This window comes from Solanum stenotomum, chromosome 3 (assembly GCF_019186545.1).
Source record: "Solanum stenotomum isolate F172 chromosome 3, ASM1918654v1, whole genome shotgun sequence".
Classification (NCBI taxonomy): Eukaryota; Viridiplantae; Streptophyta; class Magnoliopsida; order Solanales; family Solanaceae; genus Solanum; species Solanum stenotomum.
Window position 1 is genome coordinate 11025891 of NC_064284.1, and position 23321 is coordinate 11049211.

The 23321-nt window shown below is 29.6% G+C and overlaps 2 protein-coding genes and 1 non-coding gene across 5 annotated transcripts in view; 1 reads left to right on the forward strand and 2 right to left on the reverse strand.

Moving 5' to 3' along the window:
• Positions 1-9659, reverse strand: part of LOC125860881 (protein MHF2 homolog) — a 15012-nt gene extending 5353 nt beyond the window's left edge. Inside the window, exons 1-7 of one of the 3 annotated variants that reach the window (XM_049540914.1) lie at positions 9563-9659; positions 9412-9460; positions 9294-9334; positions 9105-9144; positions 7843-7896; positions 7645-7749; positions 6490-6533 (exon numbers count right to left, since the gene is read on the reverse strand). In XM_049540914.1, coding sequence (XP_049396871.1) covers positions 7646-7749; positions 7843-7896; positions 9105-9144; positions 9294-9334; positions 9412-9460; positions 9563-9589 — 315 coding nt within the window. In that variant the 5' untranslated portion in view covers positions 9590-9659 and the 3' untranslated portion in view covers positions 6490-6533; position 7645. Of the gene's footprint in view, positions 1-6489; positions 6534-7491; positions 7750-7842; positions 7897-9104; positions 9145-9293; positions 9335-9411; positions 9461-9562 lie in introns of those variants that run through there. The other 2 variants (XM_049540916.1, XM_049540915.1) reach the window with 2 other exon arrangements.
• The window catches only part of LOC125860880 (protein-L-isoaspartate O-methyltransferase 1-like), a 48720-nt gene extending 28974 nt beyond the window's left edge, over positions 1-19746 (reverse strand). The window contains exon 1 of the mRNA XM_049540913.1: positions 19742-19746. The gene's annotated coding sequence lies outside the window, so the exon portion shown is untranslated. The remainder of the gene's footprint in view (positions 1-19741) is intronic.
• On the forward strand, positions 9708-9779 carry TRNAT-UGU (transfer RNA threonine (anticodon UGU)). The gene has a single exon. It is a non-coding gene; the product is annotated as a tRNA-Thr (tRNA).
• Positions 19747-23321: the final 3575 nt, after the last annotated feature.

Sequence of the window (23321 nt, forward strand, 5' to 3'; positions counted from 1 at the left end):
TTTTTTTATCTATAAATAAAATAAAATTATATATATAATATTTACAAAATTTTACAAGCCCAAATTTGAAATAAAATATATAAACATTAAAATCTATAAACTAACTAAAAATATATTAACAAAGTAGATTATAAATAATATTTTTATCTAAATATAAAGTGATAGCTTTTTGAAATTTTGGGAAGTGTAAAAGCTACTTTTGAACTGATAGCATATTTTTTAGAAAGTTGAAAAAGTAGGGCCAGCGCGTGTTGAACAAAACTTTCAACCTATCTGGTTTATATTGCCACGTAAGCAGAAAAGTGATAAAAAATTAATTAAAAAATAAGTTCGTGGGATAATAGGATCTTAGTAAAGGTTAGGTGTGTCTCAGAGATTTTGGGCATAGGCTGGGGGGTACTTATGCATTTTCCCTTTATTTTTAAATACACGTATACTCAAACCTTTTGCCTTTTCTTACATGTTAAGTTCCAAACCTTTTGCCTTTTCTTACATGTTATGTTCTGTTCTTTCCTGCAGTGAAAATTGTAACAAATGGTTTAAAAAGAGATTTAATAGTACTAATGATTGCAATTAAAATAATTAAAAGTTGTGAAATGAAAACCAACTGTTACAAATAATGAAGAGGTGTGAGGCAAATGAAAAGTCACAAGGGTAACAAAGGATTACTATAAATTTATGAGAATTACAAAGATTCAACATGGTGTGACTACAAAGTTCTCTTCCCAGTTGAGGTATGTTGAGTGACCAGCAAATCTCTCTTTTTACTCTTTTCTTTTAACTTATTTTTGTGATATATCATAATTTTTATGTAGAAGCAAATAGTAATTTAATGATAAATTACAAAGTTTTCTTCCCAGTTGAGATATGTTGAGTGACCAGCAAATCTCTCTTTTTACTCTTTTCTTTAACTTATTTTTGTGATATATCATAATTTTTATGTAGAAGCAAATAGTATTTTAATTATAAATATTTATATTGCGTTGAATAGTGATATGATTTGTTAACGATTTTCTTATTATTTTAATGATAAATATTTATATTGTGTTGAATAGTGATATGATTTGTTAACGATTCTCTTACGTCTCTCCTCTCTAGAATATTAAATTTAACTATATGAGATTTTATGACATGTTATAGAACAATTCTTTCACTATATATTGATTTGATGGAAATTTTTTTTGGGTGTTCTACATATTCAGACGATTAATGGTACGGATGAGCATCTTAAACTTGACCTGCCATAATTCAGAAGGTATGATATTTCATATTAATTTATTATTTATGTAAAAGCTAAATTTTTATTTGTTTAAATTGAAATAGTTCATTGGCCTTTCTGTTCTATTATTTTGGTCAAACATTCTAAATACAAGAGGATTTACTCTCAAGAAACAATAATTGATTTTTTAATTAATGATGATTTATTCAAGAAATAATAATTGATGAACTTTGTAAAGTGGGATACGATAAGTTTTTCCCTCCTTCTTAAGTTTATGATGACAAGTGTTGTTTTATTGAGATGTTAAAAAAAAAATAGGATAGTGGACAAAATACGTATTTTATACACGTCGAAAGCTTCTTTTTTTTTTAAGTTTCTAATCTTAATATTATCGAACTTTATTTATGACAAAAAATATGATGTACTTGACACTTTTCTTTTTGTATTTTAGTGATTCAAGATTTCATATCAAATTATTGTCTTCTTTTCTTAAGTCTTCCTATTTATTTGTTTTTAAATTTGAGTGTGGATTGCACATGTTTTTCACTGTTCAAGTAAATCCATATTATGTTGTTATCACAATTTCCTATTTTTACTTCATATTATGGTACTCCATATAACTTGAAGCTTATAGTTGGAGCTCCAATGTGGACTTCGGACATCGGGTGGAAATTAAAAAAAAAAAAAACTGTAATGTTTTTAAAAAAATTAAAGACATGCTTATTTTGATAATAATTTGCTGCATGAAGTTATAATTTAAGTCCTTTATTTATCATTTTGTAGAAAATTCAAGATTTACTCTTGGAACTGTAGAAAAGAATTGATAGTTTTTATGTTTGAATTCTATTTTTAAAAAGTTTTGATTTCATTTTAGGGAGGAAAAAAAAAGTGCAAGTGGATGCCGATATTTAAGACGAAGGTACTGTCCTTTAACTCATTACTGTGTTATGCTTCAATTAATTGTATCAATTTATATTTTCTATTTTCTATTCTATTTTCTATTTTCTATTCTATTCTACTATATTATAAAAGAGAGTTTAGGCCTAAGTATAATATATAATATTCAAGATTGGGACTTTTTCCAATCTTGAATATTATATATTATGCTTGTGGGACTTTTAAAATTCTATTTTATACCCAAGTATAATATATAATATTCAAGATTGGGACTTTTTCCAATCTTGAATATTATATATTATGCTTGTGNTTATATATATATATTATATTATCTACTTTTCTATTTCTATTTCTATTCTACTTCTACTATATTTTATTATTATATTATAAATTATTATAATTATATTATAAATTATCAATTATAAATAAAATTATAAAAGAGAGTTTAGGTCTAAGTATAATATATAATATTCATGATTGGGACTTTTCCCAATCTTGAATATTATATATTATACTTGTGGGACTTTTAAAATTCTATTTTATACCCAAGTATAATATATAATATTCAAGATTGGGACTTTCTTGAATATTATATATTATATTTATTATATTGTAGAACTTATATATATTATATTATTATATTATACTATTCTACATTCTACTTTTCTATTTCTATTTCTATTCTACTTCTACTATATTTTATAATTATGTTATAAATTATTATAATTATATTATAAATTATAAAGTATAAATAAAATAATAAAAGAGAGTTTAGGCCCAAGTATAATATATAATATTCAAGATTGGGACTTTTCCCAATCTTGAATATTATATATTATACTTGTGAGACTTTTAAAATTCTATTTTATACCCAAGTATAATATATAATATTCAAGATTGAGACTTTCTTGAATATTATATATTATATTTATTATATAGTAGAACTTGGGCATAAACTTTCTTTTAAAATAATATATATATATATATATATATATATATCTCACAAATGGAAAAGTCCCAATCAAGGAAACAACATATATCATTTACAAATAACTTAAAAAGCTTTAAAATATTTAAAAGCTATATAATAAAATAGGTTGACTGACAGAAAAAATAACACATATCATTTTAATATTACCAAAAAAGTATTATAAATAATAATAATTAACAACTTAAAATATCTGAAAGACATTTTAAAAGAGTTAATTTTGTAATTTTATCTGTATCACATAAATTAGGACAAAGTGACCAGTAATGTACATTATTTCAAAGTTACATAAAAATATTATAAATCACAATAATTAATAACTTCAAACATTTTTTTAAAAAATATGAAAATTTGGATGACTCTCCGAATTTCATTTGTGTCACATAAATTGAGACAACAAAAATAACATATATTGGGTCCATTTTAATTTATTTATCTTATTTTTTTATATTTAAAAATTGCGTAAAAATACTATAAATCATAATAATTGACAACATAAAATATGTTTTTGAAAAAAAATACAAAAATTTCCACTGATTCTTGAAGTGAATCTATTGTAAAAATACTATAAATCATGATAATTGACAACATAAAATATTTCAAAAATGTTGTATGTGGGTAGTCTTATTATGCCTTAAATAGCGTCAAAGAAAGTACAGGTTTGTGATAAAAAACGTATTCCTTTATCCACACAAACAATCGCTTCAAAAACTCGGTTATTAGCCCCAAAATATACCATTTATATTATTGGGTCCGTGCATAGCATGGGCAACATTATCTAGTATAATATATACAGCTATGTAATTAAAAAAAAATGACGTGCCATCCATTTTTTACTAAGAATTTTTTTAATATATTTTTTTATTATTGTACAAAGATAAATATGTCAATTATTAATGTTTACTTTATTAATATTCCTTAATATAAAAATTAAATTATCTTTATTTTCATCAATCTCATGACTTTTAATAGTCATAACTCCTAAACTATATTAATACTAATGTTCATGATATCATTTGATATTCCCTATTATGTATATCACATCCAATTAGTATAATTTTTAGAAAAAACGTGGGAATGAAAATACAGGATGGTATCCAAACAGTTCCAAGTTTTAATTTGACCTTGTAAATAATCTTATATTATATAATATAAATCTAAATATAGATAAGGTGATATCACATTTCTTTTATAGCCTACACAATTGTTTATCTTTTATCTCGGTTTTAAAAAAATTCCTTTATATATTATCAACCGATTATTTTATTTAATAATTAAAAAATTATTATATTTACTATATTAAATTGTATCTCCTCTGTTACAAAACAAAACTACATCTATTTGCATTCTTTACTAATCTTTTATCTCTGTTTAATTTTTTTTCCTTTATTCATTTATTTATTTATCAATCAATTATTTTATTTAACAATAATAAAAATAAATATATTTACTATATCAAATTATATCTCATGAGCTACAAACAATCTTTATCTATTTGCATCTCTCTACTTAAAATAACATGTATTCTCTATTTTCTTATATCTAATTTTCATGACTTAATCAATATAACTCAATCATCAGTTATTGAATACTCATTTTCATTCTCTCTTCTTTTTTTTTTGTTTTATCAATATATTTGTTCTCCTTTATTTTTTTATAATTTTTTCCTCTCGACCTTTTATATCAATCATGTGGTTAATAGCCAAAAGAGATATGACATAAAAAAAATGTTTTGATAATTTATGATCATCACTTTAATGAAGATTATAGATATATTATTTAGAACTTTTTGTGTCATAGCAGTCAAATACAAGTTTATCAAGATGAAGAATAAAGTTTAATGACAATGTAAAAATACATCAAAGTTAGATGGTCAAGTTCATCAAGATATGAAGAAGAAAGTTTAATGATGGTGAGGAAGATTCATAAGGAGATATAGTTAAATTAGCTTGGTAAAGTTGAAGTTTAAATATTTACAAATATATAGATATGCTCTTATTGTTTCTCTATGACCAGTATTTCTATTTATTATTTTTCTCAATTTTTAAATTTTTTTCTTTATTTCTTGACATAATTATCTAAATACCTCTTATCCATTTATTTACCTACAATTAAAAAGGATAATAAAAAGTTTTACACAAAAGAAATCTTTATTATTGTACAAATAGAGAATGAAGAGTTGCAACAATTATCAAGAACTTATTGTAATTTGTAATCAATCAATTTAAGAATTATAAAAAAAAAAATTCCAATATACATAATTTTCTTTTTGCTCCTTTTCTGATCTTTTACTTTCTTAAAAATGTTTAAATATAATCCCCCCCACCCTCCACCCCCATGGATTTCAATTACAAATCGTTTGTTATAATCTTTAAATAACATACTAAAATCTACATGATAATTTTTTTAAGTCCCTTGAATTGTCAATCATTATTATAATTTTGGCTTAGAGTTTATTTACTTCTTTTTTTTTTCAATTTTTCTTATTTCTCTATTTTTCTATTTTTATTATAGAATAATAAATATGTCAATTAACCGTTTATCATATTCTTTAAAAATGTAAAATTTGATGGTCCTTCTTTTCATTACTCCCCATAATTCTTTATCATAATAACCCCTAAAATAATTAATAGTCGTGACATTATTTTGGTATTCATATTGTAGTAAACCTTTTAACTTATTATATTTTTGATACGTACTTCTTATATTTATGTTTTAGTTTGACTTGATTAATAAAATGAAGATTATTGAATGACGATCGGCTTATGGAAATAAATGTTGACAAGAGCTCAAAAAATTGTGCATTAATTTCATTTTTTTTTCTTTATTTTTTAATGATTAAGATTATTATATATTCTCTCTATAATTTCTTTGTATTATATACAAATTTTTTATTGTCGCAAGTTTATAATTTCTTTTGATTCCAAATGACAACTTATGAATTTGTTGGAAGTCAGATAACTACTAACCAACCATTTTTCCTTAAAAGTATCTTTTCTATCTTTGTTTTATTTTATTTAACCGCACGAAGCGCGGATAAGTTCACTAGTTATTGAAATAAGAAAGGCATCCTAGAACCAGAAATTGCAAAACTTAGTGCTTCCATTTTCATTTGAATGTTCTTGTATATCCTACAGATGTGTCCTAACTTATCAATAACATTGAATGGATTCAGACCTCACTTTGTTTTATTCCTTTCGGTTTTACGTAAGCACTAAATTACAAAATGGTGTATCACCTCATTCCTCTGCAATAAAAATATGCAATTGTTAATCTTAGAGCAGACTATGCATGCAATTGCAAATATGAAACATTGCCAGACAGGATAATATACCATTAAGTTTCGTCTTCAAAACATTGATAAAATACATGGTATAAGATTTACCTTACTTGCTTTTGATCTAGCAATTTCGCAAATTTGCAGTCATCCTTGCCAAATTGCACTTTGTGAAGGAAAGTTAAGTGATTCAATGACAATAATTTCTAGCACTAAAAACGTCTTCAATGAATAAGATTGAATAGAAAACTAATATAAAAAGGGAAAAATTGTATATAATAGCAAACTATTAATTCAAACTAAATGCTATAAATATAGTTTGATTTAATTGTACCTCATAACAAACTGTTGCTATTTCACCTATCTCCTCGTGAATCTCGCTCGCCACTCTCGTTCTCTCCCTCGCCTCTCTCGTTTTTTATACAAACGCAAGTGTATAAAGTGCGTTGTGTTTGTATAAAGCGAGAGAAAATTGTATATATATATATATATTTTTGTTCCCCTCTCTCCCCTCTCCCAGATCTCGCTCGCCACTCTCCCATATCTCGCTCTCTCACTCGCCTCTCTCACTTTATACGAAAAACGCAAATTGTATAAAATGTGTTTATGTTTGTATAAAGCGAGAGAAAATTGTATATATACATATATTTTTGTCCCCCTCTCTCCCCTCTCCCAGATCTCGCTCGCCACTCTCCCAGATCTCGCTCTCTCACTCGCCTCTCACTTTATACAAAAACGCAAATGTATAAAATGCGTGAAAATTGTATATATACATATATTTTCGTTCCCCTCTCCCAGATCTCACTCGCCACTCTCCCAGATTTCGCTCGCTCACTCGCCTCTCTCACTTTATACAATTGATCTTTGTGTATATGTACACCAAAGCAGATTATACAACTGTTTTTTTTTTGTATATGTATAGCGAATTATACATATATATATTTGCTATGGAACGCAATTATGCAAACTTTGCTATAGCATACAAATATGAATTTTGTGTTTGCTATATTTGAAAGTTGTTCTATAAAAAATTGTGATTATCTTAAGAAAACAAAAATTTCTTCAGGAGCATTTTCTAAAAGAACTAACATGTGCTACATACTAATTTAGTTAGTCCAACAGCTACAAAAGAAATCATCCAACATCTTGCATGTTTAGAGGAGAAATGTGGCGCATTCCTATTTTGAAAAAGATAAACCCCATTTTTGCACTCTACAGACATAACTTTATAAATTTCATATCTTGTTCAACTGTTCAAGTAACCTTAAAAATCTAAAAGTAACTGAGGAAGTATCCTCTCTAGATGAGTTGCTTCGATTTTGACACTGCCCTCAGCTTCAGCAATAGTAGCAGCACGTTGTATAGCTTCTACATCAAGGAAACAGATCTCAAAAATAAAAAGAATGCAGGGGAAAGTTTAGCCAAGTAAATAACATATTTTTTCTTCATTGATGGTCAAACCTGCTACAAAGACTCGGAGGAGTTCAGAGCTCAGCTTCAGTGCATTTGCATTGGCTTTTATCATCAACACAGAAACACACACATGAGACGGATAACTCATTGTCCGAGGAACGTACGTATTCCACTTTCAGCTAATATATAACAAACCAGAGGTCCAACACATACAAGAAAATGTAAATACCAGTATAAGAAGCAGTTACTAAAGGTGGGCTAAATGTAGTTCTTGTTAAAGGTTAGATATGTCATTGTTATCAAGAAGGTAATACACAGAAAAGCTTGCTTGCCACAACCCACATTGCTAGTACATCTAAAGCCATTACAAGAAATGAGAAATGGCAAAACAAAACAGAAATTAAACCTTCTTCGTTGTCTTCCCTTTACTTTCGAGTTATGCTACCTTACTTGTCATGAAGAGACTAACAATGGTACAATAAAATAGAAAAAAAGGGAGAAGTATATTAGTTTACTTTTCTGATTGATAAAAGCACAAAGAAATATCTTGCTCAGAAATCCTTGCAACTTGCCATGAGTGACATTTAAACTGAATCTTCCTCTAGTAAAAATTTGGGGAATATCCTAACTGGATCCTAGAACAAATGTACTAATTCTTTTCACTAATGTTTAAGTTCGTCTACACCAGGTTACAAGTAAGAGAAATTTGAATTTTAGACTGAGAATGTCTCCGTGATACATAAAATAAAGCAAACACGACCTTCACGGAAAGCAATAATGCAAGCTTTTTCTCTTTCTCTTTTCCCTTTTGTTAGGGTAAAAGAACTAAGAGAGTACATTTGCTGTGCAAAAACTATCTTCAGCGATGACCTGGGTTGTAGAATTGGAATTAATCTTGTTATAACTTTATTCATGTGCTCTCTATATACCATTGCACATCTATTAAGCACTTGCCCTATCTTTATCATGTCTTATACCTTTCTTAAGATATGTAATTGGCTTCTGTAATTCCATTATGGGCTACCTTGAAGGGGATGTTCCTAAATAAGTTAATTGAATTCTTTTACGTTCTAATTTGTTTATTTCCAAAATATTTAGATAGATCATGCCTTAATCCACATTTTAAAAATCCAAAATAAACCTAAAAGCAATCTCACTTAAAAAGTCTAAAACCTCCGGAGTGTATTTAACCAATTGAATCAATATCCAAATTCGAAACCATGATTCTAAAAGTAATCAGAAAGACATGCTAATATTCAACACAGTTAGCATACTTGAGCTGAAAACAAATGTATTAGCCGAGTTCTTACCAAAAGTAGGCCGAATTCTCTTTGATGAGCTAGCCCCAACCTACAAACACATTTACAAAATGCTTTCAAGCTCAACAACACACACAATAATTCCAACAAAATTCGCAAACTCAAGCAAAACAATTCAAAAAGTATCAAAAACAACAAATAAATAATGTTAAAATGAAAGGATTGATGAATTCTGCTTACCTCGTTCTCTATATTCTCAGATAATTCATTTTTCCCACGTTCTGCGAAAATTATCAATTACGTAACGAGAAAATGAAACCAATAAAATTCAATTGCAGAAGAAAAAGTGAAATTGAACCTGCAGCTTTTCTTTTCCAAACAAGCTTGAAAATTTCGTGAACCAAATCCTGTTTAAAGCCAAACAAAGTAGTTCTAGATTTTCAGATCAAATACTTTCGTCAGAGAACAAATTCATGGAAACTGAATAGCTAAGTAGAAGGAATGATTACAGGATCGAAGGTGTTCTCCTTCTCCATTGAATTGCTCGCTCATTCAAATCAACAATGAATCGCAACAACACTAAAAATAGGGCAAAAACAAAAAAAAATTCTAAGTGGACAAAATTATTTGTAGGCAGCTATATAGCACCAGGAAGCCCTTATAGCTCAGTGGTAGAGCGTCAGTCTTGTAAACTGAAGGTCCGCAGTTCGATCCTGCGTGAGGGCAAATACTTTTTTTTATCTTTTTTATTTATTCAAAGTAGACCCATAGAGATTAATTACATTTCTCTTGGGCTGGGGAAAGTGTGCGGATAGCGAATTTAGGGGCATCATTTATGTAATAGCCAATTGTAGAGAGGCACCATTTATAAATTTAGCCAGTTCAGAATCAAACCTAAATACGGAGTAACAAGTAACAAAGACATACACAAGTTTAAGCTACTTATTAGACATACATCCATATCATATATACTAATCTTATATTTTTAAATAGTTACGTATCTTACCACTAATTAAGAGCTTACTATCGTATAAGATACATACACCTAGATACATTTATTTTTTATACCAAAGACACTAAAATTGGGAGAGAGGTGAACGAGATAGAAATGTATCTCAAATACATGCAAATCACATCAAATACATACAGACGCGCGAGCAAGGTGGGAGAGAGGTGAATGAGATAGACATGTATCTTAGATACATGTGAATTCACACTAGATACACATTAGATACATGCATCTGGTGTGATTCGCATGTATCTGATATAGTAGATACATAGGAGAGTGGCGAGCAAGATGGGTGGGAGGCAAGCGAGATTTGTCTATATATTCCAAATACAAGTGAATCCATTTGGATATACAATGTATCTAGAACAAGTTACATCTAATTTTGACTTCATGTATTCCAAGATACATGTATTTGAGCGTATCTAGACGCACCAAAATCTAGTAAGATTCATAATATTACAAATTAGAGTTTACGTATCTAACTAATTAGCTCCTAATTAAACTAGTGGAATTTTATAAGTTCCCCTCAATTTTCACGTTTTAATTTGTTGCCTCCTTTCTGTGAATACCAACAATGACACTAATTTGCTCAAAGTCTAGCTAATCATCCACTGGACTAACATCAAAGTTCAAAAGCAATAATTAAAGATGGTGTATTCTTCAGAAAACAACCTTAAATTTATATACCCTCATCTCTTAACGCTAAAAACTAAAATCCTATTGAGAGCATTTTGTTGTTGTTGTGATGACTACACAAATTTTGTATCAAAAAAGTAGGCAACAAAATGTTAGAATTAACGGGGATCGATTTTTTAGTCCATTACAGATCATTTCCTTTTAGCTATATATGGCTATTGGCGTTTGACCACGAAAATCAAAAGAAATATTCATTTTATTTTGAATTTTCAAAGTTGAAATTAGAGTTGGTGCTTTGTTTACCATAATTTTTAGAAAGAATATTTGAAATTTGAATGTATTCTTTTGGATATGATTATACCTCACAATATATAAAAACTAACAAAATCACCCAACTCAACTGATTTAACTCAAATATATAATCAAATTTGTTCTAAAAGAGTAATTATCTCAAAATAGATAGTCACATAGTGTCACAGATTAGATCCCATATATATACGAGCTACTACGCACACATCATTACAAACATTTTTTCACTTTAGAATTTGAATTTTTTGAAGATTGAAGTTGTGGTATTGTTTTTGTAAATAATAATTGATTGTTTGAATATAATATTCATAAAAAAATATAAAATATGATTCAAACATAAAGCACAATTTAATGTGGTTATTTTTATAAGAATAAAATATTTAGGACAAATTTGAAAAAGAAAAATATAATAAAAGTGAAAACAAAATTTTGAGTGTTTTCCACATTTCAAATGCAACTTCTAGTTATATTTGACATGAAAAATTCTCATGAAAAAAAGTAACACATGGAATAAAATTGAGATCTTAAAAAAGCCATTTTTTCCCTCTTCAAATTATAATTGATTATAGGAGATCATTTCATCGAAGTAATGAAACTTGCTCTTATCGATCTTTGGGAAGCACAATAAGATGTATTGGAACTCATTTAAACAATTAAGAAAAATGATATTATTATTTATTTATACATATATATGTCAGTTCACCAAACAAGTAATTTGGACAAATCATATATACTCCAATCTTGGTCCTTGTATTTCTGACATATATTTACTATAACAGATGCAAACGATGGGTTATATTATGCTAAAATTAATGCTGTATCAAGCAGTGGATAAGTTATTATAGTAATAAACTGTAAAAATGTCATCAATTAATCCAAAAGGAATTTTTCGGTAACAGATACATAAATAATTAGAAAATGTGATGATCCAACATTTCTAGTGTGCTTAAATATCTTCACACATTAAAAATGACAAACAAATAAGTACAAAGGAAAGAAACGAAAAAAATAATATATGTATATATATTAACGTGAGGACCACTTATCATAGGGATCCTTCGGTTGATGGTTAGGAAGAGAATTAATGAGTATTATATTTGGTAACATTTTAGTTGTTACGTAAAAATGAAATTCTAAACATTATGATAAGTATATATTGTGAATAATCAGCTTACAATTCTCACATAACTAACATGCAAAAGTTATATATGACAGAACCTATATATAATTTCTATAGGCGATAGAAGATGAAATAACTAATTTTTGCATCACTAATATTTGTATAGTTCTAACTAATAACTAAATAGTAAATGATCCTTTAATTCCCAACCATACGTAAGCACTTACGCAAATATGATTATTAGAGATATGGACACAAATAAAGCTTGCTGATTAACCCAAACCAAACCACTTTTTAATGGAATTAATTAAGTTAAGGGTTTGTGTTATTCCTTGTTATACTGGATTTATTAAATATGGATATATGTAGTTAATTAATAAAATTTAACAATTTCTCCCACTTAATTGGAATTTGTGTTGTTAAAAAATTGGGTGGCTGACATGTGCTCACCTTTCCAAACAGCTCTTTTCCATTTTTTATACTCTAATAATTATTTCTTAATTATAGTATTAATTAAGAGCGGAAATAAGTAGGAAACTCCAACAAAACCTTCACGGGTAGCTCTAGGGTTTGTCGGTTAATTATAAGCTCCTCTAGATAATTATCATGGTTAACTAGCTAGAGATCTAGATTTATAATTATAATTAATCTTGATAAATATATAGATCAACATCAATCTTTTTCTCTTATCCTCTCTCAATGCCCAGCATGTGATTTTAATTCCTTAATAATGATAGTAAACAACTAGATGTACAGATGTTGATCTAGATAATTTATTTTAATTAGAAAATCTCATGAGCTAGCTAGGCATGAACATTAGCACAATTTGGTCGTTAAGAGCCAAATAGCTCCATCTTTATTTGTTTTATTTTATCGTATGTTTTGGTTTAATTGGGATATGCACCAAGTTTTAGGAGTATAAAGATTTTTTAATCTGGTAATTTTAAGCTATATCTATATATATAGTATATTAAAAGTACTTTTTGTGTTTTTTATTTTAATTATGTCATGGCAACATTCAGATAAGAGTCATCTCACGAAAGGTAAAATGAGGATATTTTTCATAAGAATACAACAGAAATATTAGAGTGTTACGTTAAATATAAAAAAAATGATATTCTCTTTTAATTAAAAATACTAAAATGAAAAGATATTTAATACATCGAAAAACGGAGGAAGTACTATTTTTAAAATCATTTTTATCTGGCTAGATACAGAATTCTATTTGGCATTTTTAACATGTACAAAACAGATTATTATTTTTTCTATATCGTGATGGAGTGAGAAGGGGATTTCTTTTAAGCAGAAGAAAGAAGTTATAACAAAAAAATTAAAGAAAAGGGAAAGAGCAAACATTCGTTGCGTGTGTTTGAGATTCGACATAGAAGAGTATATATATTAAATAAATTGTATACACTTTCTGCGCCAAACATGTTATTAATGATCATGTTAAAGTGTGAAATTAGCCTTGTTTTAGCCTGTCAAATGGTAAAATTATTTATGTGTGTCCGAATGGTTATGAATTTAAACTATGAAAATAATTTAATATATGTATTAGCATAGGGTACGGTTTACCATTCACTCGACTTTGAATGAATACGAAGATAATTTGTCCATCAACTTCCCTTTTTTCTAATAGAAATATCATTATTGCGGAAAATGACCATTTTTGCATGTTTCACGCTGCATTTATATATTAAACAATTCTTCCCTTTTCCTTTTATTGCATTTTATAAGTACTAATATTGGTCACTAATTTTCCATTAACAATAAAATATGGTTTCTGGAAAAATCATTAGTTAGAACTTTTTTTCTTTTTTGTTGACGTACTTCAAGAAGAATGATCATATATAAATATAACACTAATTGAAAGGACAACATTAGTTTGAAAACAAATATAAATTATATATTCAAAATCATATGAATTCATATTAAAAATTAGGCACAAACTACATCGTATGATTATGAACACTTTTTGGTGGGGGGAATGGTGATTGCCTTTTGAAGATATTGTAATAGTTTCTTTTGCTTTTCTTGCTACCAAATCAAAGTATATTTCCAAAAGACATAAAGAATGTTTAAGAAATTAAAAAGGAGCCATCTCCAATTTAAATGTTCAAATGTATAATTTATAAGCAGAAAATTATGCTTTTCAAAAATAAAACATACGTAAGCTTTCATGATTCAATTAGAATCAAAAGGTTCGGTTGTTTTACAAGTAACTAGACTCTGGTTTTATTTTATGTGAATTTATTTGACTGATTTTTTTTTTAATAAAATACTAAAGAAACTTCTAATCTTAAACATATAAAAATTAAAGATATATTGTATTATTTTCAAAATTTTAAAAAGATCACTCATTTAATTTTAATATACTAAAAAAGAAATAAAATCATGTCAATTTTTTCTCATTATACGAAAAGTTCTCGAGCATTACCCACAATGACAATCTTTCGTCTGAAAAAAACATATTTTATAAGTATATACAAATGAAAGCAGTGAAATAAAACGTAGCAGGACAATAGTAGCAAATAAAAATGACAGTATATATAATTGATCATAATTCATAAACAACAATAAAATGTAGTGATGAGAACACTAATACAAAATCATATATCCACGATTCAGTGAACATGTAAAAGTTGCTTTCAAATAATAATCTAATTAGCAGAATATAATTAATATAAGTACTGTAATTAACGTGACTTTGAAACAATATTAACCTGCCAAACTCTAATTTCCCCATCTAAACTTCCACTAAACACAGAAAGAATCCCATCATTATTATTATTATTTCCATTTTCATCTTCATCATCCCAAGCTGCTGTAACTGACTTCACTGGTTTACAATGTCCTTCAAGAACTATAGAACAAAAATATCCACATTCATTATTATTACTATTAATACTATTCTTTTCCCAAATCCTCACGCTTCTATCAGACGATCCACTTATTAAAACGCCATCGAAATAATTCAAACATAAAATCGCACCGTTATGCCCTTTTAATAAACACGTAGCCAACATATAATCAACACAATGTTCCTCTTTTTCCCATACTACAATTTTTTCATCACATCCTCCTGAAAATAAAATTGTTCCGTCGTTATTCAAAGACATCGCGTTCACTGATGATTTATGTTTTCTCAATGTTGTAACCAAACTATGCTTATTTTTTTCTCTAAGCCAAACTTTTATTTCCCCGTCCGCTGAAGCGGTATAAACGACACCGTTTTGAGAAACAACAACAGCGTTAATAGCATCAACGTGACCTAAAACGGATTCTAAGCAAGAAAAATCAGACATTTTCCAAATTTTGAGGGTTTTATCCCATGAAACTGAATACATTAATCCATCATTAACAGCTAATCCTGAAACAGTATCTGCATGTTGGATCCATAATTTTTGCTTGTGACGTCTAATTTGGACGTAATTTTTTGGCAAAATGCCACGTAGGATACGATCTTTTAACTTCGGAAGCGTTGAGAGTAGATGATGTTTTTTTGAGGAGGGTTTGAATTGCCAAATCCTAATTTTGCAATCTTGATGAGCTGTGAGGATTTTTGTTTTGGTAAAGGCAATTGATTTCACTAAACCAAAAGATGAACTAGTGAACGTGTCGATAAGTTCATAAGTTTTTAAATCGATCGCTACGATTTCGTTGAGAGATGCAGCGTATAAAATGTTGTTGTGAATGGCTAGATTTGAAATTTGTGGGGTTATGGTTTTGAAAGTGGCTATGCAATAAGAATTGGGAGAAATATTAACAAAAGTGTCAATACTGGAATTAGAGCTAGTATTTTCTTCATATGTTGTTGAAGTAGTGCTTTGGTTTTCTGAATTTGAATCTTCATAATAATGGCTATTATTGCAAAACCATGTTGACACCTCCATTTTTTTTCTCCCTCTCAATTAAATGAATGGAGAAGTGTTTGGCTTAATGGGGGTATTTGAAGGACAAAGAAAACAGTAATGTGGAATAAAAAATGCATGCAAAAGGACAAAGGGAATTAAAATTGACGTTTGGCTTTTAATTTGGTGTTTTATAATATGTTATGTCAGAAATCAAATCGTGACTTTATAGTGGAGCAATATTAGTCATGTTAAAGTGCGTTGGTTGGTCCAAGTGTTGTTCAATGAAAATTTTCACATTTTTTTAATCTACTAAGAGAAACCTAGTCTAATATAATGCTATTATTTCATATTTGGTCGCGTATAGGCTATGGCTAGGGTCGCCGCTCTATGTTTAATCTCTTAACCAACAATACGTTATTATTATGTATGTAGCTACTATAGTCAATTTGATTATTGTTTGAATATGTTTAAGTTATTAACTTTTGTGTATTAATAGCATAGTATAGTAACCAACAAGTGTTGTGGTGGAGTAGTAAGTACCCCTTCATCCTTAACCAAGAGTTTTTGGGTTCGAGTCTCCTTGGGTACGGAGCCTTCTTTGTTAGGAAGCATTTTACCTCCAGTGTGGGACTTATGTATAGATACACTAGTATCATATATTGGCAGATGTGGTTTTTTACAACACCTAATTTATTTTATAACCGAATATTTTCAACGCGAAATATAAATTTATGTATATTCACTAAGATTGTGATAAATTTTTCAGTATGACCATATATAAAAAAAATTCAAATATTATATGTAAGTTCAATGCTAAGAATCTTAATAAGTTGAATCTATCGATTTTAAAAATCTCGATCCATATTTGAATATTGTGTCACGCCCCAAACTTGAGGGGCGCAACTGGCTCCTAATGCCAAAACTCAAGCCCGAGCCGACCCTGCTGAACCATTTGCTACTAGCGCATGGCAGCCACACACAATCAAGAAAACAGACAAGTATATCTCAGCTTAAAACTAAGCCCTCGATCGGCAAGACCCCTGTCAACTGATCTATAAAAGAAACAGCTACTCCTAGGAGATCATATAAATAAATAGTCAACTAGCACAAAAGTCTTGATTGCGCCATCGAGGCTACCATGATATCTATACCAAAACTAAAAGCAAGTATATATCAATACAATACATCAAACAGCTCACAAGCTTCAGCAAACCAATAACATAGACCAATATGGCCATAACGTAGCTATACACCCCACACACTAGTCTGCAAGCCTCTAAGAGTAGTAAAGATTAGCGGTACAGGGCCCCAGCCTACCCATAAAGATGTATACAACAAAAGGTAACAAACCTCCCAACTCTGGCAGCTCCGGAGGAAAGGGGCTAGCCAACCGGATAAAATTTAATCTTGCTGCTGAGGAGGTCTACTCGGTCGTCTGTCAGGACCTGCATGCATGAATGCAACGCCCCCAAGGCACTGGGGCGTCAGTACAAAATAATGTACAGAGTATGAAAGGCAATAGACTATGAGGAGGTATCCTGATATACTGGAATAATTTGATAAATAAATCAAGGATAAGATAAGTGTACTGACCTGCTCTTAAATCTAAACTTATAAAAAATAATAAAACAACAACCTAAGCAAGGCCCTATAAGCTCGGCAGGTACAAACATCACACAAGACCACCTACTCAAACCTCCATAAGCCCGGAAGGTGCCAATCAGCCTATGTACCCCTATCGGTAGTTCCCTAGCCCCGTAGGCAGTCACATAACCCTCTTAGGCATTAATATAGCCCCGTAGGCAGCACATAGCTCTCTTAGGCATCAACATAGCTTATAAACAACTCATAGCCCTCTTAGGCAACAACATGGCCCTGTAGGAAACACATAGCTTTCTTAGGCGTCAGTATAGCCTTGTAGGCAACTCATAGCTCTTTTTGGCATCCATATAGCCCTGTAGGCAGAACATAGCCTTTCTAGGCATAGATCGCATTCCTGCAGCTAACCACAATAGCCCCAAGGGCAACAATAACAATCCAATCGCTAAAAGCGAGCAATTTAGTTATAAGCAATCTATACAAATAACCTCTAAGTCGTGTCCAACGTAGGGACGCTACTAACTGAATAAGAATCTCGACAAGAGAGGATTATATCAACTCAAGCAGCCAACAATCAACAATAATGGCTACAAGTGTAACAAGGATAACAACCCAATTACATTGCTCCTAAGCTTTAAGGAAACATGTCGTAAGTAGGGAATAGCCTTAACATACCTTTCCAATGAAAGCTCGAAAGATCGTAGTTCCTTCACGAAAGTTGTTCCTTATGTCCTAAGCTTCGCAAACACTATATATACACAACTGGTATGCACCTATAAACAATTCATAATTAATCTTAAATCGACAGATTTGTCATATTGCCCCAACTTGTCAAAACGTACGTAGAAATTCATAAAAACAACCATAAAAGGGTCCCGAGATGATTACCTTAGTTAACCAAGTGTAAACCTTGAAGAAACACCAATAACTAAAAATTTATATCTTCAAAAACCAGCTCCAAATGCAGCTAATAGAAGGGGAAAACTATTGTCACGTGTAGGGATTACGTTTCTAGGCACGGGGGCAATGTTTAATGGTAAAAATCGTCAAAAACTAAACACATCATGCTAGAACTCCATAGGAACTATCTCTTAAGCTTTCTCTCTAGTTTTTGAACTGAAATGAAATTTTTTCATGGCTTAAAACGTTAAATAAGCCGATATACCATATTTTTTACCCGACCCGGATTCTGCCCCGGCAGTCCCTAGTAAAACCCTCATAACTTTTTGCTTTGATGTCGGTTTGATATGGGGTTTTGTGCATTGCAAACTAGACTCGTAGGCCTTCGATTTAATGGGTGATAGTCCTTCTAACTCTTTATATATTGGGAGAAAACATCCAAGACATTTGACCCAAATTTTAGAGAAATCTTTAAAAAGGAACTTACGATAACTTTCGCCAACTTTTATTTTGCCACTTACTTAACTTCAAAACTTGAGATACAACCCTTGAGCACTTAAAATATGACATACCACATCATTTTTAATTTATTACTCACCCTCCTTGTCTTTCCACGAAGATACGAGTCAATTTAGACGTTTTGAAAAGTCGGGGTGTTACATATTGTAAGTTATATTGTCGTGTAAAAGTTATATACAATATCATAGTTGATTGAGTATTACTTGATATTTTACATTATTGATAATTGAGGGTTCAATTCCTTACCTTTTAATATTCTTCTTTTAGTATTTTGTGTAAAAATAGAAGTAATTTATGGACCATTTAATTTATTTGTTTCTCCTCAAACACGAATAACAAAAAGTAATAACAAAATTATTTTTAGAAAAAAGAGTGAAAGAGCTAGGAAGGGAGCCTTGAGTGAGAGTCAAGATAGGGATACTTCATAGACACTTAAAAGAAAGAAAAATAAATAAATCATGAAATGCCTGTTATTAATTAAATAAACTATATAGTATTAATTTATATAAGTATGAAAAAAGAACAAAGATCGTCTTAAAAGAGGCATCCGGCAGTGATATGCTGCAGAATTAAAAATTAAAATAGTTAATAAGGAATAGCTTTTTTGTAGCGCACATGCTGTGTTTAGTGGAAACAATGGAATTTGTCTCATAATGCTCACCAATTATTGAGCACTTACACTTTATCGGAAATAATTTCTCTAATCAAGCTCTTACACTACGGAAAATATAATTGGCAAGACAGATTTTTGGCACGAAATGACATGAGCAACAAAAATCAGGTATTTTCATAATTTTGGTGAAAAGTTAAGGGCATTTGGATAAATTCATTTATTTCGTGTACCTAAATTACCCTCAAAAGTAAAACCACTTTTAATACTTTTAAGGAAAATTTTATTATGTGTGAGGCACACTTATTACGTGCCAGATAATACTTGTATTTGATCCTTTCATATTTTGCCAGGTGGAAATTGGGTCCCACTAAAAAAAGAAGCTAAAACGCTCCATTTCTTTATATTTTTTCTCCAACTCCATAACTTCTTCTTCTTTTCCGTTTCTTTTTGTAATTTTATTATTTTTCGTATTAATTAGTTATTTATCAAATGCTGAAATTTAATTATTTTTAGTAGAATTAGCCATGATTTAGTTTGGATAATTTTTTTATTAAATAAATTAATTTGATTTTTGAAATGTTGAAATTAAGTCAAATTAATTAAGTCAATTTTTTTATCACTTTAATTTTTTTATATTTTTTTTCTATTTGGTTTTGGTCTATAATTTGATTTTTCAAACGTTGAAATTAAGTCAAATTAATTAAGTCGATTTTTTTATCATTTTAATTTTTTTTTATTTTTTCTATTTGGTTTTGGTCGATTAGAATATATATGATAATGTAAGAAATTGATCTAATTATATATAGGATCCTTCAAAAAATGTATGCATTATCTAAGAATTTAATTATTTCTAAGAAATATGATAAATTTGTTCCAACGATTTTATTTTTTTACAAAAAGTTAAAAATTTAGTTGTGATATACTATGTCTTGATGATGCTTGATTTAAATAAAAATAATCAATTAAAAAGACATAAGTTATTTTGAACATGAAATTCATTCTTGACATTCATAAATAAAAATATAAATTAAAATACGAAGTAAATGCAAATAACTTGATTATTATAAAGAGAAATACCTGAATAGAACCAAAAAAAAATTAAAAATATTTATAACATTTTTTTAATTTAATTTTTTTTTTTTATATATGATGAAAAAAGTTATATTTAAAAAATCAATGTATAATCTTTTATAAACAAACACAAAACAAAATATCTAAATTCTCATATTTCGTATATATCATTCTATAAAATACGTACAAGAAAAATAAAAGGTTCAAAAAATTAATACGCAAAATTTTACTATTTTTTTATTTGTAATTTCATTACCTTCAATTTCTTCCATTTCATTCAAAATTAATTCAAAATTTTCTCGCCACATTCACTTTATTTTTTCTCTCAAATAAATAATACCGTAAAATATGCATATTAGATATTTTGGGCAAGTCTTAAAAATTCTTTATAACTTGAAGTAACGTAGAGGAGGAAAAAAGAAAGTCGAAGGAATTTTTTTAAAAATGAATGAAAAAGAGTAAGAAGATGAAAGAAAATGAAATAGTTAAGGTATGGGTCCCATTTGTACATTTGGCAGCCAACAAAAGCCTCATACAAGTGGTTTTCTTTTTTGGAGGGAAATACAATTGGTTTTGAAGCCAAAGGGACATTTTGGTCATTTAGCCGTGTCTTGGCAATTCGTGCCAAAATTCTGTCTTGCCAATTAGCAATGCTCATTGTTGCAATTCCTCCGAAATCAAAAGCGAATTTTTCCATACAAGAACAAAAGCTCGCAGAGTTTAAAGGGAAAGAAGAAAAGGATTCAGACCAAAAAACTCGATCTTTGACCAAGTCTAGGTATACACAGAGATTGTCTCTTGATGATGTGGAAAAATCAGAGACGTTAATCAAAACCAAAGATATAAAATTTGAGCCGTTTGATAGAGGGACAACTGTGCAAAAATAGAAGTTTCCAGCTATTTTCTCTCACGTGACAAGCATGTGAGGAATATTAGTTAGTTAAATTTTGTTAGTAATGCACGTATAGAATAATGACAAGTGTATAGGATTTTTTCTTTAATTTTCTGCCAGTAGATACATGCACAAATACCCTGTTTTGGGATTCAATAGGATCATCAGAAAATTGCCCAAATTTATTCTCCTTTCATGGTATCAGAGCAATAGCTCGATCCAATCATCATCATCATCTTTTCTGATTTATCACTTGCTGCAAAAATGACTTGAGAAACAACAGTCGTTGTTCCTGCAAATCCCACTTCCTTTGATATCAATCATCCCTACCATCTCACTTTTTCAAATTCCCCTGGGATGAACCTAGTCAATTCACTCTTTGATGGAAAGGGATTCCCAGGCTAGAGAAGATCAATGCTCATAACTTTATCTACAAAGAAAAAACTTGGTTTCATTAATGGAATCTGTGCAGCACCTGATTTGAAATCTCCACAGTATGACCAGTGGAGTTGTTGCAATGATATGGTAATCTCATGGTTGTTGAATTCATTGAGTAAAGACATTGGAGGTAGTCTAACATACTCCAAAACAGCTAAGGAACTGTGATACAGTCTAGAACAGAGGTTTGAGAAGACAAATGGAGCTAAGTTATATCATTTACAGAAAGAATTATCAAGTCTAACACAGAGCAACATTGACGTTGCTAGCTATTTTACTAAACTCAAACGATTATGGGATGAGCTGGATTCCCTCTAACTGATGAACTATTGCACTTGTGTGTGTATTTGTGAAGGAAAAGCAAAAATAGCTAAGTCATTGAAGGATCAGAGATTGATCCAATTTCTTATGGGACTCAACGATGCTTATGTGTAGGCTAGGGGAAACATCTTGATGATGAACCCTTTGTCTAGCCTTGATTTTGCATACTCACTGTTGTTACAAGAAAAGAACCAGAGGGAATCTTATGTGAATGCTACCTACACTTCAGATGTTGCAAGTTTCATGGTCACTCCACAAAGAAGAACTTCTCAAAAAACCTCAGGCCCATCTCTGAAAGGAGGTTTCTTACCACAACAACAACAATGATATCCCAATACGAGTCACCGGGGTGGTGAGATGATTTGTCACGACCCGGGATCACCCCTAGTCATAACCGGCGTACTCGACCTCGAAGAGGTCTAATACAAGCCTCTTATCAATTCATTCATCGCATAGACACTAAAACCATAAGGAATTAAAAACTTTCTTTACCAAGAAAACATTTCATAAAAAAGAAACAATACCAAGCGGAAGACTTTCTAGACTTTATACATGATGTCTCAAAACCATCTAATACTTTAGAGTACAAAATTCGGGACCAATCCCATACACAACTTAAACAATACTAGAAAGACATAAAGGAACATATGGGGTATTGTCCTCGAATATATGAGGACTCACCAAGTCTTCATCTTCAACACTTAGAAACCTATCAAATAGCCATGACATGTCATCATCTCTAAATCCCTACACTTTAGTCCAAAAAGGGAAAGAAAGGGGTTAGCACAGTTAAGTACTAAGTATGGAGACCATGCAAAAACATGCCAAAAAGGATATTTTCAAGGAAGTAAATGCTTTCATATCATTTGATAAAACCTTTCCTTTACAAGTATAAGAGACATAATACAAGTCAACATTAACATATAAGACCATAGCCAACCATACATATACTCAACATATGTCCATATACAACCCATGCTTAACTTT